This window comes from Acipenser ruthenus, chromosome 4 (genome assembly GCF_902713425.1).
Source record: "Acipenser ruthenus chromosome 4, fAciRut3.2 maternal haplotype, whole genome shotgun sequence".
Lineage (NCBI taxonomy): Eukaryota > Metazoa > Chordata > Actinopteri > Acipenseriformes > Acipenseridae > Acipenser > Acipenser ruthenus.
The window spans coordinates 37,418,110-37,437,864 of NC_081192.1; the positions used below are offsets into that span (position 1 = coordinate 37,418,110).

The 19,755-nt window shown below is 36.6% G+C and overlaps 1 protein-coding gene across 9 annotated transcripts in view; it reads left to right on the forward strand.

Moving 5' to 3' along the window:
- Positions 1 to 7,171: 7,171 nt before the first annotated feature.
- LOC117400177 (palmitoyltransferase ZDHHC11-like) overlaps positions 7,172 to 19,755 on the forward strand; it is a 31,917-nt gene continuing 19,333 nt past the window's right edge. For 8 of the 9 annotated variants that reach the window (XM_033999659.3, XM_033999661.3, XM_033999662.3 and 5 more), the window contains exon 1: positions 18,981 to 19,217. In XM_033999659.3, the coding sequence (XP_033855550.3) occupies positions 19,071 to 19,217 (147 nt within the window). In that variant the 5' untranslated portion in view covers positions 18,981 to 19,070. Of the gene's footprint in view, positions 7,575 to 18,980; positions 19,218 to 19,755 lie in introns of those variants that run through there. The other variant, XM_033999667.3, reaches the window with a different exon arrangement.

A 19,755-nucleotide genomic window follows, 5' to 3' on the forward strand; every position in this document is an offset into this window, starting at 1 on the left:
AAAATATTTAAAAATGCTTTTAAAAAGACCAAATTCATATATATATAGAGAGAGAGAGAGAGAGAGAGAGAGAGAGAGAGAGAGAGAGAGAGAGAGAGAGAGAGAGAGAGAGAGAGAGAGAGAGAGAGATTCTATTGATTTAGAAGTATTACTGTGTAGGACAGCCGCTATATAAGATTGTTACCTTTATTGAAATGTGGACGGATTAATCTACCGATTTAATCAACTCTTGCCCATAAATTAACCGATCAAAAATTTTAATCAAGTGACAGCCCTAATATATATATATATATTTCTATGAATGCGTCAGGAGTTTAAGGATGATTTAATTTCGCAGCAGATTCCCTGGTTCGATGATGAGCTGATAATATCTCCTCAGCCAAAGCAAGAACTGTAATATTTTAGACGTCACCATAATGAACAACAGTAATGTAGCGTGAGTTTTGTACTAAAGCACGGTCAGCTGTTGCAGGGAATACACAGTTTATAAATGACATTCACTAAATTTAACTCGCAGATTATGGATGTGCCAATGAAAATTACTAAAATATGACACGGTGCTTGCTGTGGTGTAATTACTATCGTAAAGATTAGGGCTGCTTCGATTAAATCAAATAGATTTTTCAATCGATTCCATTCCTCATTATATACATCGATGTAAATACTGGATAATCAATTAAATTATTATATTTTTGTAACGTGCATTGTTAATAACATTATTTAAGTTTATCCACCAATCTGCATCAAACACCCTGCTATTTACAGTATTTCTTGGCCAATTGTGCACCGCCCCTTGGGATCTCGTCCACGGTCGGCAGTGGAATAGCCTGGACTCGAACCGGCAACCTCCGGCTCCAGCTCCAGCAACTGAAACTGAGTGCACCACAGCTAAGTCTGAAAATTCAATGGCTGCTTGTCTTAAAAACAAAGTGTTATACAATAAAATCCACTTTGAACTGCCGAATGTAATCTAGGTAAATTGTACGATCCAAAAAATATTTTGTGAGATTTATATAATATTTTTACGATTAATACAGCAGGTTTCATTGACATTTGTGATATGTAGTGACTTTAGAGCTCTGTAATTTAACATAAAACTACTCAAACACACTTAAATATTTTAAGACAGCTGTCTAGTGGACAAAAAGTTGTGTTAAAAAATTTATTTATTTTGCAATTGATGATTACTGGCATAATTGTACATCGATTTCAAAACTGCTGCATTCACGATTTGCACACTGTCCTTCCCGTAGGGTATAATGTGATCAAGCCCTGTTCCGCCCACTCTAATTCAGGGTCATTTTAGTGCAGGGCTTGTTTTATTCTAAGTGTAGACACAAAACACTCTGCTGCGACTGACTTGTGACCAGTTCTAAAGATACAAGTTTGCATTGTGCATAGTGAATGAGTAGTTAAATGGCTTCAGTAAGTACAAACACAGCCACTCACCGAGGGTTGCACTGGAAACGTGTGAAAGACAAACAATGGCTCAAACGGGGTGCCCCAAAAAAAAAAAAAAAGCAAACTTCACATAAGCATGAAATCACATCACAGCAAAAAGATTGAACTCACATCACATGATTCCATGCTAAATACATCATTTAAAATACAAGTCAATTTTTTTTTTATTCCTAAACCAAAATTAATCATTTTTTAAAATTACTACATTAAATGAAAAATAATGAAATCACATCTTATCATAAGACAAGGCACCTGCACCTGAGAAACCACAGGAGACTCCAACTCCTTCAAGAGTTGAACATGGTTTATGCAATACTGTATTCCAATTAAACAACATAAATAGCATTGGGAAGAACCGTCACCCAGAGTTGTATGCCATTTAAGCAGAAATCCAAATTATCAGTATCCCGATTAGGCAGCGCCGAATGTATTCACTTCTTCAATTCGGGCCACTAAGATTTCAGTTTACAAAAGCATCCTTATTTTGAAAACTCAAATGTTGACAGGTATGCTTTAGTGTCTAACCAAATTGTTGTATTTTAAGCAGTTTAATATGATAGCAACCAAGTATGCTACTGTATATTCCATCTGTAGCATTAGAAAAAAAAGTTATGTTTCTGTGTTTATTTGCTTCACATATTTGTGGTCAATAAAGCAAGTAAGAATAATTAGTGTTTGTGTTTTTATAATAAGATCAAGTTTTTGTACAGAAGTTCGAAGTAACATTACACTAAAATGTACGGCTGTAGTTAATACATACACCATAAGTACTCCTAACTTTAAGGTAATGTAGCATTTTACTCCTAGTGTCTAAATGGGAGAATAAATTACTCAAATGACCCAAATCCTTATCTGGAGTGCTGCTCATGACTGACAATGATTTCACATTTGTTGTAATCGCTTAGAAACATCAAACAATGGTAAGCATGGTAACAAATCCACATTTTCAAAGGGCATATCCTCCAAACACATATATACCGTGATGAAAATATAAATGTTGTCCCCTGTAATCATGTTCAATTTTACACAAAAATAATTCCATGGTGAAAGATTACCAGTAGACCCTTCCGTGCATTTGTTGCCTTACCAGTTTTGTTGTATTATATTGACTACAGCCACAAGCCTCCTCACCCGTTGAAGCTTTATGGCCATTCTGTTACTCAGTGAGCTGAGCGTCCATCGTTCTGCTTCTGCCTGCTACAGCAGGTGGCTATGAATGGAACTGGTCAGCTTTGTTGTAGCTGTGGGATTAACAAAAGAAACATGAGGCTGAGAAAGCTATGGGGGAGGGGGAATAATGTTGTTTGCTGTTTTTATTTTTGTTGTTATTATTTCTTAGCAGACGCCCTTATCCAGGGCGACTTACAATTGTTACAAGATATCACATTATTTTTACATACAATTACCCATTTATACAGTTGGGTTTTTACTGGAGCAATCTAGGTAAAGTACATTGCTCAAGGGTACAGCAGCAGTGTCCCCGACCAGGGATTGAACACATGCCCCTCCGGTCAAGAGTCCGGAGCCCTAACCACTACTCCACACTGCTGCCCATGTATTAGTAAATGATGCTTAATATCAACTTGCCTTGACAAAATAGTGGCTTGGATGTCAATTTTTTTGCAGTTAAATGCAAATAAAGCTGAATTTCTTTTAATTGGCTCTAAAACAGCATTAAATAAAATCCCACAACCAATGACCTTTGGCAGCCCCTTCGCAAGCTGTGAAGTCTTGGAGTCTTATTTGATTCTACTCTTAGTTTTCAGCATCACATTTCAACTGTAGTGAAGTCTGCTTATTATCATTTGCGGAATATATCTCAAGACCATTTGTATATTGCAGAATCTGATGTAGAAACTTTAATTCATGCGTTTGTTTCACTATTGTAACGCCCTATTGGCCGGTCTACCTTGTAACCTAATCAATCGCTTACAGTAGGTTCAGAATACAGCTGCACGAACTCTGACAGGTTAAAAAAGATTTGAACACATTACACCTGTTTGTGTCCGCTTGCATTGGCTTCCGGTGAAGTTATTTTTAAAATTTTATAACTGACATTTAAGGCTGTCTCTGGAAATGGCCCCGATTTACATTAATGATATGCTTTTACCTTATGTCCCTGGACGCCAGTTAAGATCTGCTGATGCTGGGCTTCTGGTGACTACAACGATAAAACGTGGCTCTTGTGGTGTAGGAGCCTTTAGTCATTGTGCACCTGTATTATGGAACAATCTTCCAATTGAAATCCGTTAGGCTGACTCAATAAATGCATTTAAATCAAGGCTTAAAACACATCTTTACACAGAGGCCTTTTTGTAGATTGGAATGGCCTGTTTTAGAATTTTGTTAATATGTATTTTTTTTCCACCCCCCCCCAATTTGTTTTTGGCTGTTTTTTGATTTTTTTGTTGGTCTTTGTCCATTTCAGACCCCCATCAACCACCAATGAATAAAAAAATACCAATAATTGCTTATTGGCTCTCTAATGAGGTCCATGATGCTTTTAAGGAAGAGCAGTTTGTAACTGGCCAGAAACTAGAAACATTAATGGTATATGAACACATTAAATATACTGATACGGGACTCCATGGCCATGGTTGGACATTACCCAATATTATTATTTGTTTATTTAGCAGACGCCTTTATCCAAGGCGACTTACAGAGACTAGGGTGTGTGAACTATGCATCAGCTGCAGAGTCACTTACAATTATGTCTCACCCAAAAGACAGAGCACAAGGAGGTTAAGTGACTTGCTCAGTGAGTCATTGGCTGAGGTGGGATTTGAATCGGGGACCTCCTTATTACAAGCCCATTTCTTTAACCACTGGACCACAGTGAGGAAGTGAAGAAGTCAAACAAACTGAGAATAAGGTTAATAAAGAAACAATGTCTCCTGCTCTCAAGAGATGGAAGCCACGTCAATGCACTGACATTGACCCTTCTCATGAAAATGGCCATCCCAATATCCTTATCAAAATGTCAATAGGTCTGCATGACACCCCAGATATTCAGTACCATTACAGTTCTGCCCCCTGCTGCAAGGCAAATCTATACAGTATAATCTTGATTATCCAAACTTTTCTGAACATCCCCTGTGTTCATTTCATTTCCATGACAACTAATAACCACAATAGGCCTCATCTTCAAATAGAAATTATAGGTTTTCATTAAGGTATGATGTACATTAATAGGTCTATGACCAGTTCTGGAGGTTAGAAAAAAACAGGAACAGTATAATTAATAATACCTTTTTTACTTGATTGTTCCAAAGCAATCTACTGTAGCATGAAAAGCATCAACACATTTTCTCTTCCCCTTTTATAAAATTTCTGTTTTGCATATACATCCTGTTCAACAGTATATTTTAGAAACTTTTACAATGACCGATACATAACCTTTGTTAAAAAAAACAAAGTACCTTTAATCAATACCATTTTAGAGTTACTTCTCTCTGATTGATTTTGTTCCCCCTTTTGTTGTGACAGGTCCACATTTGAATACTATATTGGCATGTTTAGGTATGTGCTTTCCCCCCCCAATTAAAGAGTAATAAAACCTATGAGAATAGACTGAACTCTTGCTTGAATGGATTACATTTTTCCCTTTATCTGTTTTAAAGTATACCTATTATTTTGATAAACTTTAGTTGGTTTATGCACTTTTAAATCCATTTATAATTGTTAGATTTTTTTGTATATCAATATATGACATTTCATAAGTTACCATACTATTGAAGTTCAAAACACTTTATTGTGCAAAGTATTCTAGCAGTATATATTAAGTTGTTAGTATATTGTAGCGTTTGCAGTGTAGTGCTACTCAGACTGTGACAAACACAAAAAAAATAAGTCCAAAAATACATTGTTTCAGCTGTATGCTACAGCCAGTAAGTGCAGTCTCTGGTTCCTCCTTTCTGTAGTCCTGCTTCTCTTCTGACTTGGCTGTTTCTTCTACGCTCTTTCTCCCATTCCAGCTTGTCTCTCTGTCTCAGCAGCAGCCCACTACTTATCCTCGCATCCAGGGCATGCCCCTGGTGCACCAGCCACCAATCCCAAGCAGGCACCGCTTCCCGCTCTCGATCCCCTGATGGTTGCAACATATTGTCCCTTGTTTGTGCCAACAAATTGGGCCAGTTTACAGGTGTGGATTTTTTCATGTGAAGGGGCCATGTGCGTGCATGTTGGGAAGAGAGTGAGTGTGCCCCAAAAAACATCTGCAGTATTTTAACGGTAAAGCCTAATTTACCCGTCAGAATCAACGCCCACTTACTCATGGAAACACGACTTTCTCATGAAAATGTTAATTAGCTTGTTTAAGTGCCTTACCTAAAGCCACTATAAAAGTCACACAGAACACGTAAGTTACCATGGTCTGAAGATGGCAGCAGAGAAGTTAATTTTTTGTTTGCATTATTTCCCTTACCAGGTTGATGTTGCAGATAACCCCACTTTTTTCACTCTTCCTTAAAACTTTGCATAATGCTAATCATGCATGGATCTAGTATAGCACAAATGAGGATGCTATATTTGGTATAAAGAGATACAAAATAAGCTAACAAAAATAAAGATAGCAGTGCATCTCTAATAGCAGGACCCTCTCGATATCGCTGTTGTGCAATTCTTGAGGTAGCTGTTCCTCCACTTTGCTCACCGTCACCAGGCACTGATGCCTGAACACCACCTTACAGTCCTGGCAGTTACAGCAGGCAGTAATAATTGTGGTTCACTTAAGTAAGCTTGTGTAGTATCCAAATCCGCCACCTCCCTTGCAATAGCCCAAACACCTGTTCAACCACCACTGGAATTTGGCACAGTTTATTATTAATTAAGATATACGCCCCCGCCCCCCCCCCCCCCCCTGCCCACGGATGAGGTGTGAAAAATAGTGTGAGCAACAACACTAAAACAAAGCATTAAAAAAGCAGGCACGATCCATCAGCAACTCAGAGGTTTATTAACCATTTATGTCAAACACGATGTCAAGTGGATTTCCTCTGGAGAGTCTCACACAACCTTCTCTGCACATAGAAGTTTCCTCCTAAACTGCACAAGAATCAAACTGTGCATTAAGCATGGCTGGCTGGCTGGCTGACTGGGCTGGGCTGGGCTGGGGGTTCCCAGGAAAATGAAAGGCTTCACATGGAAATGCACAAAGGTACCAAGTATATGTGTATTTCATGAGACGCAAATATCTTGAGTAAGATTAAACACACATGTGAACTAAGCCAATGTTGCAGCTGGGTACCACTCGCGCAGCAAGCCAAGCCCCTGATTGCTGGTGATTCTCCTGTCTGTCCCTGAACACCTGCTGCCATTGATATGTTTTCTAAATAAACACATATCATATACAATAAATAAGTAAACACACAATGTAAATCTCAATGTATAATATCAATATAGAATTGTATGTGCTAAACATTACCTGCTGCCATAAACTGTTGATCCTGGGTCACAGAACCTTCCGGAAGACGGTTACAGCAGACCCAGGGTCTTTACAATATTAACAGTGACATGAATATGTTTAAATACATTTAAATAAACACATATCATATACAATAAAAAAAAGGCAACACACAATTGGAATCGCAAAATGTACAATACCAATATAGAATTGTATGTGCTAAACATTACATGGTAGTTTAAATCTAGTTTGAGTACCGCGGTAACTTGAATACCTGAATTCCCAACATCCATGGAACAGAGTGAGCACTAGGACCCTGGTGGTTAGTGTCCTTTGATTCGTTTCGCCGCAGATATAAGGTGATCATTTCCAAAACTGCAGTATAACCAGAACAACAGTAGAAAGAGTACGTTAACAAAACTCTTACTGCTTTATAGGAGCACTATAACCAAATCAAACTACGTTTTGTCAGGAATGGACAATGTAGGACAACATTCTTTGATTTATTGGCGGCAGCATGATTTGCACCTGCCAGATGGTCTTGGAGTTAGTATTGATTTGAGAAACTATGTATTTAATTAATAAAAACAAAGATAATGCAATCGATGTATTGTGAAGTGCCACAACCACTCAATATACATTAAAGTACCAGTAATTTTCGCTGAAGTGGAGGAAAAAAAAAAAGATTCCGCCCTCAACACAAACAGTTAAGGTAAGATTATTTAAGATAGTGTTTACTTTTAAAGCGTTATCATAACCAATTATAGTCTATACTAGCATATAAATTAGTTTCACGTGTGAATTTACCTGTGTGTGTTCATTTGTTACGGTACCAAGCGACATGATTCACCGTGATAAAAACAATTTTGATGAAGTTCCAACTTTCAAGTGGACTTTTTTTACGAAGGTAAAATGTTATGTGAAACAAATTATTTACAACATAAAGGTCACATGAGACAGCATGTCATGGATTCTTAAAATAATTTTGTCAGTTTCATTGCAACGTATTTACGAGGGGTTATTTATGGTGTCAATAACAGTTTAGTAAACTTCATCTGTGGATGATATATTGCCACACAGTGTTAACTTCTACCGATTTATATATATCTGTCGGTGTCAATATAGTCTAAGTGGTGGGTACTGTAACTGTAAGTGGGTCATTCTTCCCTATTTTGCCTCCAATTGTATCACGCACCCCAATATAATGAACCCACTGTCTGACAGACCAGTTCTGAGAGGATTTTCTAAATAACACGAGACAATGATGGTGGAGTGCAGTAAAGGTTGTTGCTTGTACATTTTCCAGGAGTGTAATATTCATATTGCAGTAGATTCATTTGCAACTCACTATGTAGGCAACAGAAAAGATTGCAACAGGTAACATATTGTTTTCATTTGGTATCCAAGTGGTGACAAGTCATACAATTGTATATGACTCAGCATGGCCAAATACTCTTTGCTTATGGGCTGAACTTAGTTGGAAAGATGACCTGTCTGAAATTAGACAGAAGCACACAAGTAAATAATGTAGCTATGGAGCCTGTGCAAAAGTGATCTTGTACAAACTAGACCTATTTCTCAAAAGATAAATCTGCCCAAGAACTGTAGTTATTATTCTACACATAAAAATGGGACTAACCTGTTATAATGTTGCAAGTTTTCAAACCTACAGTATTGATCCATTGAATGTTAAATGATTGTTTTTCAGTTTCAAAAATACATTTATCGGAGGATGACAATGTAGTGTGCCAAGTTTCCATCTGCACCTGTCCGTAAAACTCAATCCTGCCACTTATAGTATCAAACTGTGGCTACTACCATTTTCCCTCGTCAATGTACAGTCCAGTCTGCAACTGGACGTTACTAAGATCACCTGTTCTGTATCTGTGACATTTGTTTAATTGACATTTATAAATTAATTCAACTGCTGTTCCTTCAATGTTTAATTCGCTTTTAAATCACTTTTAATTCAACCCCTGTGGCAAAACCTGCAACTAGTCTAATGGCATGCAGTAGTGAATTTAACCACCGTAAAAATCCAGACTTCTGTGACTTATTTTTCATTTTTTCATTTTTTTTTTTTTTTTGTAGATTGTGTCTCTTGAATAATTTTAGAGGGCCACTGATTTAGCATTCCAAATCGCTCATGGTCTATGGAAGTAGAACCTCTATAATATTGTTTCTTTATTATAGCAGCAGTGTAGAGTAGTGGTTAGGGCTCTGGACTCTTGACCGGAGGGTCATGGGTTCAATCCCAGGTGGGGGGCACTGCTGTTGTACCCTTGAGCAAGGTACTTTACCTAGATTGCGCCAGTAAAAATCCAACTGTATAAATGGGTAATTGTGAAATAATGTATGATGTGATATCTTGTAACAATTGTAAGTTTCCCTGGATAAGGGTGTCTGCTAAGAAATTAATAATAATATATCTGGACAAGTGAAAGATTCATTTTAAAATTATAAACACAGACATTTAAGTATGTTGGAGTGTACACTAAAAGGATATTCAGAGATATTCAGAGGGCCCAATTGAATTCATAATTTGGAGCAGTGTATTCACTCACAACGGCATACAGAATCTGAGATTATATTATATTATACAAAATCACAACCTTTTCTAACTAATCAGAATGGTCCGTTGCAGTGGAAAATGTCACAATACACCAGTGCTACAAAATTTCTATACTCCCATGCAAGTCTGAGCACATGGGTTTGCCTGACTCCACCCCCTTCAGATTAATCATGTGCGTGTTTCTTTTTGATGTATTTCAGAGTTTTAGACTAAGGGAATTTACAACAGGTACTATTAAAATGTGTTTCATCATGCGTGCCAGTCTTAGGAGAAGTCTAAACATTTTCTTCAAAAAATGTAAAGATAGATAAATACAGTAATGTTTAGCTGATCCAGTCAAGCCAGCTTTGAATTGAAACGTTTATAATATCTTGACAGGTTGAGTCTATTTAGAATTTATCTGAGATGTAGCCCCTATGCTAATAACCATATGCAAATTCCAAAATGCAAATATGCAACTGATGCTTTGCCTTTGGTTTAGTGTTAAATAAAGAGAACAATAGCTATGTGTATGTGTAGTTTTAGAACATAATTAGACATGTTGTTGTTTTGACTTTAGAGAAGGATAAATGGGGCCCTGCTTTATTTTAAATTAAATGGTTTTGTCAGTTAAAAATGGGAAAAAATATAGATAACCATGTAAACCTTAACATTATTTTTTTAATTAATTATTTCCATTTGCATGTCCTGTAAACCACCTACAAGGAAGTATTAGCAAGTACAACTGTATTGTCAGTTGGTATTCATGCATATTTTAGTTTAAGATTAAGCACCTTACTATGTAACATTTTCTGGAAAAAAAAAACGTTAAATTATAACAGTGCCTTTTTGTTTCAGTTAATTGAGGTTACTAAAAAAGAGATTTGGAGCACAGATTGGTGCACAGGTTACACTAGGTAGAGCATTGGACAGAACATTTTTTTAAATTTTACAAACAAAAAAAGTGGCTGCTGATGCCCTGTCATTTTTACTTCACTGACCCATTGCCAATGGTTATGTGTGCAAACATTATACTGTAGTTATGGTACTCTGCATATATCTAAACCAATTTTTTATATATATATATATATATATATATATATATATATATATATATATATATATATATATAATATAGAAATGCATTTTGCCAGTACATACATGGGGAAATGGGAGGAACAATTACTTAGAAAATCAGAGAGAACCTTTAGAATACATTCGGTTTGTAGATTATATTTTTGGGGTTTGGACACATGGAGAAGAATCTCTTTTCCAGTTTCATAAAATGGCAAATGAAATACACAGACCTTCGATGGACAAGAAAATAAATATAATTTTTAGATACCATAGTAAAATTTGAAGAAGGTTCAGTTGAGACTAACCTCTTCTGTAAACCTACTGACATGCACCAGTATTTACACATGTCCTCTGCACATCCGATACACACTAAAAAGGCAATCCCAAAGGGTCTAGGAATAAGAATATGAAGAATATGCTCAAAAGAAAGTGACTATGTAAAACAAAGAAATGTATTAAAAACAAATCTTAAAAAAAGAGGATACAAAGAAAGAATTAGAGACAGAGTTAAGAAAAGTGGATAAACTAAAAAGAGATGATCTACTAGATTATAAAAATAGATATAAAAGGTCAAAAGAGTCCCATTAATAATAACTTACTCTAAACTTTTGCCCAATATTTCTAAGATAGTTTGGAAACACTTGCGGATTCTACATAATTCAGAAAAATTGAAAACAGTATTTCTTAAGGCCCCAGTTGTAGCATTCAAAAGAGAAGCTAATTTAGGTGATATTTTAGTTCACAGTAAACATAAAAGAATAATGGGACAAAATAGGTTCTATGAATACGTGCACTAGTACATGTAAAGTGTGTAAATACATGGACAAAAGTAAAAATATAATTAAACATAAGAACAACACATATCCACTAAAAACTAATACTTACTGTAATGTTGTTTATGGAGTAGCCTGTGAAAAATGTGATGAAATAAAATATGTTGGAATAGACTGGAACAACTAAAAGAATTCAGAACCACCTTTCACTAATTAGAAATAAAAAAAAAATGAATGAACCAATAGTACAGCACTTCACCAGTCAAGGACATGACATAAATGATGTAAAGTTTGTAGTATTAGAACAGATAAAATTAGACAATGTGACATATAGAAGAATAAAAGAAAGTAAATGGATAAATAGACTGAACACAATTATGCCAGCGGGACTCAACAGAAAAGAATGAACTAATTAACTTCAATAAATACATAACATTTAAATAAATAAACAAAATTCATTCAAAAGTTGTGCATGCTGATGCGCTGTGGAGGCCAAATCAAGACGGATCCTCAGAGCCAGCATTGCATGAGAATTTAAATATAAGTTTATATAAAGTAATGTTAATTAGAATTAATACAGATTCAAAGATAGAAGTAAAAATGATGTCACAATATATAGAACACCATTACATCATGTACGAATAAATCATGGATTTGAATATAAACAATAACAAGTAGTTGTCATGCCGTCAAACTCCTATAAATACCTCCAATGTTTTGATTCAAACACAGGCTTCCTTGAGAAAGATATGTACAACATATCGAAACGTTGGGCAGCTGGCTCTTTGAGCGAATATATATATATATGTAATCAAAAGTTACATACATACCCCAGTGGAAATTTATAATTTCTCACAATTTCTTGAAAAATAATTTTATGAAAAATCTTTTGTAGCAAAAGTTTTGCTTTTGTGGATGAGGAAAAAAGTTACAAGAAATAGATGTCTAATTATTTATTTCATAATTTTTTTAAAATGTTATATTCATATTATATATATTTTTTGCAAATGTTATATTCATAACTTTTGGTGCTATGATAGCATTGTCTACAAGGTGCTAGACTAGAAATTTCAATATGATAATGCAGAACCTAATTCTAGAAAGTCTAGAAAATGCTGGATTGTAGGTGAACATTTTTTAAAGAGTATAAAAGGGTTAGGCATTAGGTGATTGCTGTCAATATGGGGGAAAAAGTAAAGAGCTGTCTGAAGACCTTAGGTAGAAAATTATTTATTGTAATAAAGCTGGAGAAGGATACAAGAACATTTCCAAGCATCTGAGTATCCCAATTTCAACTACTCATGGTACTGTCACAATGCTCCCTCGGTCTGGAAGAAAGAAGGCTCTTTCACCAAGAACACGTAGAAGAATTGTGTGAAAGTTTAATAACAATCCGAGATTGACTGCCAAAGATATTCAAAGTGAATTGGCTGCAAATGGGACTGGGGTTTCCATTTCAACCATAGGTCGAGTATTGCATGGTAAAGGTCTCAATAGTCGCAGGCCAAGGAAAAAGCCACTCTTAGGAAAACGTCACAAGGAGAGTCACTTAAAGTTTGCAAAACCGCATTTTAATGATGGATATAAGTTCTGGTCAAAAGTTTTGTGATGAAACAAACCTCTAACCAAGATCATGCAACAGTCTCTTGACACAGGGGTTGTACAGACAGACTGGAAAATTGCAAACGTAATACCGATCCACAAAAAGTAAGTATGGTAACAATATCCTGGGAGACAGTCAGCCTGGTTTTAGGAAAGGGAGATCATGTCTAACTAACCTGCTTGATATTTTTGAGGATGCAACATCGACAATGGATAATTGCAAAGCATACAACATGGTTTATTTAGATTTCCAGAAAGCTTTTGACAAAGTCCCGCATAAAAGATTAATTCTCAAACTGAACGCATTAGGGATTCAAGGAAATGCATGCACATGGATTAGGGAGTGGTTAACATGTAGAAAACAGAAAGTACTGATTAGAGGAGAAACCTCAAAATGGAGTGAGGTATCCAGTGGTGTACAACAGGGATCAGTATTAGGTCCTCTGCTATTCCTAATCTACATTAATGACTTAGATTCTGGTATAGCCTAGTAAGCAAACTTGTTAAATTTGCAGACGACACAAAAATAGGAGGAGTGGCAAACACTGTTGCAGCAGCAAAGGTCATTCAAAATGATCTAGACAGCATTCAGAACTGGGCAGACACATGGCAAATGACATTTAATAGAGAAAAGTGTAAAGTATTGCATGCAGGCAAAAAAAATGTGGGAAATGCTAAAATTGAAGAAGGGATCTATGAAAAAGACCTAGGAGTTTATGTTGACTCAGAAATGTCTTCATCTAGACAATGTGGGGAAGCTATAAAAAAGGCTAACAAGATGCTCGGATATATTGTGAGAAGTGTTGAATTTAAATCAAGGGAAGTAATGTTAAAACTCTACAATGCATTAGTAAGACCTCACCTAGAATATTGTGTTCAGTTCTGGTCACCTCGTTACAAAAAGGATATTGCTACTCTAGAAAGAGTGCAAAGAAGAGCAACCAGAATTATTCAGGTTATTTTGGTCACGCTGATAGTCGTTACGTTTGGAGAAAGTCTGGTGAGGCGTACAAAGAAAAGAACACCATACCTACTGTCAAGGTGGTAATATCCATCTATGGGGCTGTTTTTACTCTAATGGCACAGGAAATTTAGTTCCAATACATGGTAAAATGGATTCCATAGCATACTAAAAGATATTGGCCAATCATCTGAAACCCTCCGCTACAAAACTTGGTTTAAAGCGCAACTGGACGTTCCAACACAACAATGATCCAAAGCACACATCAAAATCTACTTCAGAATGGTTAAAGAAGAAAATCAAGGTTCTGGAATGGCCTAGTCAAAGTCCCGATCTAAATCCGATTGAGAATCTTTGGTATGAGTTGAAGAAGGCTGTGCCCAAGAGAAGTTCTCAGAATTTGAATGAACTGGAACAATTTTGCGTTTTGAAGAATGGTCAAAAACCACTAAAGAATCATGCCAAAAGCTCATTGACAAATATCCTAATCGTTTAAAAGAGGTTATTATTGCTAAAGGTTCCTCAACTAGCTATTTTGCTACAAAAGATTTTTCCTATAATTTGTTTTTGAGAAAATTCTAGAAATTATAAATTTCCATTGGGGTATGTAAACTCTTGACTACAACTGTATGTACTGTATATGTGTGTGTTTATATTAAAAAAAAAAAAAAATTCACACAAAGTAAGCAACAGGGGCAATACAAATTTGTTCAAATGTTAGCATGAGGTTGCCATTACATGAGGGAAACTCCTGGTCATCTTGAAAAACCTGTTTCAAGGTGTTATACAGGTGTGATAGATTTTATTCCACAGAGTCTTCAGACACTAGAGGACAGTGACAGAGGGTGATTCTAATACTAAGCAGTGCATGTGACGGCCTACAGCAGCTACAGTAGAAGTTCTGTACGCTATCCTTAATCCAACAAGCACATGGGCCGCTGGAAGGGTCTGGTTTCCGCTCCTCGTTCACTTTCATTGTTATAGGACTTGGACAAAAATACACACTGCAAGATTGTTAAATTTGCAGATGATTACGAAAGTTGGGGGAGTATTGGACTCACCACAGCGCAGATAATACAAAGGGATCTGGATCTTCTCTGTGACTGGGCAAACTTAGTTTAATGTTAATGTTAAGAAATGTAAAATATTGTGTATTGGTTGTGAAAATCCAGGCTACAAGTATACATTAAAGGGGTTGAAACCGGGGACTAAGAAAAGGGTCACTGGGTTGGGTTATAGAGCAGTTATCATTTAAAGTATCTCGCCAACATGGTGAGGAAATTAAAAAGGCAAATAAAATGTTAGTCCATATCGCAAATTATACAGTGCCCTAGGTAGACCCCACCTAGAGGTCTGGTCACCTCACAACAAAAAAAAATACAGAGAAGGGCAACTAGGCTGATCCCAGGACTATGAGGAAAGGTGAAAATAATATCTTCAGGCTAGAAAAAGAAGGGGAAGAGGGACTTGATTGAAGTCTATAAATGGTATAGACGTTTATACTGTGCTTCATTACTTAACTATGCGTTTCCAACACTTTATTTAAAAAGCAAGTAGCTTCAAATTCAAGTCATTCACATTTCTCTTACTAATGTATGGTGTTTGCAATCTTTCTGAGTGCCAAAAAAACAAGCTTCTGATCTTGGACATGATTCCTCAGAAAAATCTGTATCAAATATTTCTGTAATATAATAGAGTCACATATGTGCTGATAGCAAACAAGTGATGGATTTTAATACAGATGTAGTATTTATTGCCTTTTATTCAAGAGAGCTTGCTATTTTAAAAGTATGTAAATCTTTACAATCCTTTAAAAATCCTTTAATGACAGTTAGGCCAGTGAAGTTAGGCATTCTGTATAATCTTTGTTAATGAAAACATGTTGTGCATAAAATTGGCAATACTCATCAGCAAACAAGTCAGGTTTGACCCGCTACAGTATGTACTGTAGTACTATGCAAAAATCTCATTGGAAGCAAGTAGAATATTAAAGCTGCAGTGTCCCACAGCCATGATCAAATACACAGATGTAATTTACTGGTGTGTTCATTACATTCTACTGGCATGTCAAATCTGTGCTAGCATATTCTATGAATAGTGATGTTGAATGGATTTTGATTTTGAAAAAAGCTGAATTGTTCAATTTTGGTGCAGTTTTGAGCAGTTCAAATACCCTGGGGGTGTTTTATAAATAGGGTTAAATGACTTAAAACAGGATCCACAAAGAATTGCCACAAAATACTTTTTGAACTCCTATATTACAACCACATATAAGACTGTACGTTTTTGGAGAATTTTAGGGGGATATGGTAAAAAAAAAAATGCTTTGCAAAACAAAGAAATCGGTGTAGTGAAATCTATTTCGTTTTAAGAGATGTAATCATGTAAAGTGTAAGCATATTGTTGCAGGGGAGGCGCAGGTCCTGTCCCTGACACCTTGTTTGTTTTGTTAAAGATGCAGCTCTCTGCTGCTGCAACATACAGACTTTTAGTTTTGAGCGATTCAGACAAGAAGCAGGCAGCAGAGGTAATAAGTCACCAGCTGGGCTTTAACCCCATTGTGCAAAATTTAATGCCGAGTGGCACATAAACATAACCGCTAACCTTCTAAAAAGACACACTTACACAGACAACTAGTACATTCCCACAAAATACCTGAAATAAACACCGTCCTCGGGAGAAGTCAAACACATACACATGTATTCATGCAGAGTGTAAGACGTATTCCCTTGTCGAAGAAAGTATCTTGTAATCAATGAATATAACAGGAAATATACTTATGAGTGTCCAGGGAATCAAAATAGTAACACATACAGTGCCGTGACAAAGTATTTGCCCTCTGTCTGATTTTCTGCATTTTTGCACACATTTTTCACATTGTATTTGGTCAGATTTTTTTGTGGGTTGTAGTAGTATATAGAGGGAGTCTGAGAGAAAAAATGACACCAAAGTTTGGCGCTTCTTTCATTTGTTTGGTGTGCAAGGTAATCAAACATGCAATCTTCAGGTGTGAAAAAGTTATTGCCCCCCCCCTAGTTAATTAAAGGGATAATTAGGGTCAGCTATTTGAGTACTTTGGTTAACAACCAGGCCTGATTTGGGCCAGCCCTGCCCAATATAAATCTGACTAACTTTGGCCCTTACCATCAGAGTGAAGTTGTCAGCACACAGATTCTAGTGGCACATCATGCCACAAACAAAAGAAATTCCTGAAGACCTCCGGAAAAAACTTGTTGATGCCTATCAGTCTGGAAAGGGTTACAAAGCCATTTCTAAGGCTCTGGGGATCCACCGAACCACAGTCAGAGCCATATTGTCCAAATGGAGAAAGTTTGGGACAGTAGTGAATCTTCCCAGGAGTGACCGTCCTGCCAAAATCTCTCCAAGAGCAAGGCGTAAAATCGCCAGGAAGTCAGAAAGAACCCTAGAACAACATCCAGGGATCTGCAGGCCTCTCTCGCATCGGCTAAGGTCAGTGTTCATGACTCCACCATCAGAAAGACACTGGGCAAAAATGGGATTCATGGCAGAGTAGCAAGGTGGAAACCTTTGCTCACTAAGAAGAACATGAATGCTCGTCTCAAGTTTGCCAAAAAGCACCTGGATGATCCTCAAGAGTTCTGGAACAATGTTCTATGGACAGATGAGTCAAAAGTGGAACTTTTTGGCCGACATGGGCCCTGTTATGTCTGGCGAAAACCAAATACTGCATTCCACAGTAAGAGCCTCATACCAACGGTCAAGCATGGAGGTGGTAGTGTCATGGTTTGGGGATGCTTTGCTGCATCAGGACCTGGACGCCTTGCCTTCATTGAAGGAACCATGAATTCTGCTCTGTATCAGAGAATTCTACAGGAGAATGTCAGGCCATCCGTCCGTGAGCTGAAGCTGAAGTGCAGCTGGGTCATGCAGCAAGACAATGATCCGAAACACACAAGCAAGTCTACATCAGAATGGTTGAAGAACAAGAAATTTAAAGTTTTGGAATGGCCTAGCCAAAGTCCAGACCTAAACCCCATTGAGATGTTGTGGCAGGACCTGAAACGAGCAGTTCATGCTCGAAAGCCCACAAATGTCACTGAGTTGAAGCAGTTCTGCATGGAGTAGCGGGCCAAAATTCCTCCACGGTGCTGTGAGAGACTAATCAATAACTACAGGAAGCGTTTGGTTGCAGTTATTGCTGCTAAAGGTGGTGTAACCAGTTATTGAGTCTAAGGGGACGATTACTTTTTCACACGGGGGCATTGGGTGTTGCATAACTTTCTTTAACAAATAAATGAAATATGTATCAAATTTGTGTGTTATTTGTTCACTCAGGGTCCCTTTTATCTAATATTAATATTACGGGCAGCAGTGTGGAGTAGTGGTTAGGGCTCTGGATTCTTGACCGGAGGGTTGTGGGTTCAATCCCCAGTGGAGGACACTGCTGTTGTACCCTTGAGCAAGGTACTTTACCTAGATTGCTCCAGTAAAAACCCAACTGTTTAAATGGGTAATTGTATGTAAAAATAATGTGATATCTGTATAATGTGAAATAATGTATAATGTGATATCTTGTAACAATTGTAAGTCGCCCTGGATAAGGGTGTTTGCTAAGAAATAAATAATAAATAAATATTAGGTTTTGGTTGAAGATCTGATAACATTCAGTGTCAAAAATATGCAAAAATGCAGAAAATCAGACGGGGCAAATACTTTTTCACGGCACTGTAAGTCTTCCTCAGTTTTCATAATGTGTCAACTCCACATACTCTCTGTGAAATTAGTGTTTCTTCAGATTATTCTTCAACCAATATTCTAGATGACTCATCCTTTGTATGCATTTTTTCTATGTCAGCTGAAGTGAACGTTTCATTTCCATCAGGGTGTTTGTAAAAAAAAAAAAATATATATATATATATATATATATATATATATACATAAAGTATGTCTTATAGGTTATAGTACTACTGTTTCTTTTGTTCTTTTTTAAAATTAGAATTCTTAAAAAAAAAAAAAAAAAAGTGTGATTTGTACTATGTTGTATTAGGTGATCTGCTAGTAAAGCTGTAGGCTTGGCCCAGTAGGCCTTGGCCACATCCTTTTGTGGCTTCCTCTTTCTCCAACTCCAGTTCAACAGTTAAGAGTGTCTAGTAAAATTCATAAGATGATAATTCTTGTGGGTGTTGAAGCACATGCTCTGTTAGGAGCTAATTCTGTTCTTAAAGATGTTTACCAATAAACTGTAACATTTGGGAACACAAAATGTCACAACAAAGATCATCCTGCTGCTTTGGTATTTGTGATGCACAGAATTATGCATTCTTAAACAGGAATGAGTCGGAATGCTATCACGAACCCGTTACATTTTTGTACGACTATTTTCAGTGCTGCTGTGCCTTCTTCCAGTGGGTAAGTTAAGCAATACTGCTATTTAAAAAAAATATACTCCTCATTATGTTAACAAATATATGATTGCAGAAGTTTGGAGGGATACATTTTATTTTGGAGGGTATTGAATTGTTTTTCAGACAGTGTTAGCAATGGAATTGGTTAAATGTGCTAATGGATTCCTAACAGCTACCTTTGCACAGTTTTATTCTCCAGTGATTAAAATGTTTGCAGGATGTACGCTTAACGTTTTATTTGCATGCCCAATCTGGTTATGTCACAATATTTGTTGCCGAGGTAACCATGTTAAGGCAGCTCTCTTTTTTTTTTAATGTCACTTGTTGCACAACCTGTTAGTCATTAGAGAAAGTAGCTGTCTAATAACAGAAGGGATAGGGACATGTTAATTGTACATGTGCAATGACCTATGAAGAACAAGACTACCTACTACTTGCTAGAAATCATTAAGATGAAAATACATGTTATGCGTTTCTTTCCAAACTACACATGTGAGACTTACATAGTGAATGGAGATACATGACTGTTCAAATGTATGGAA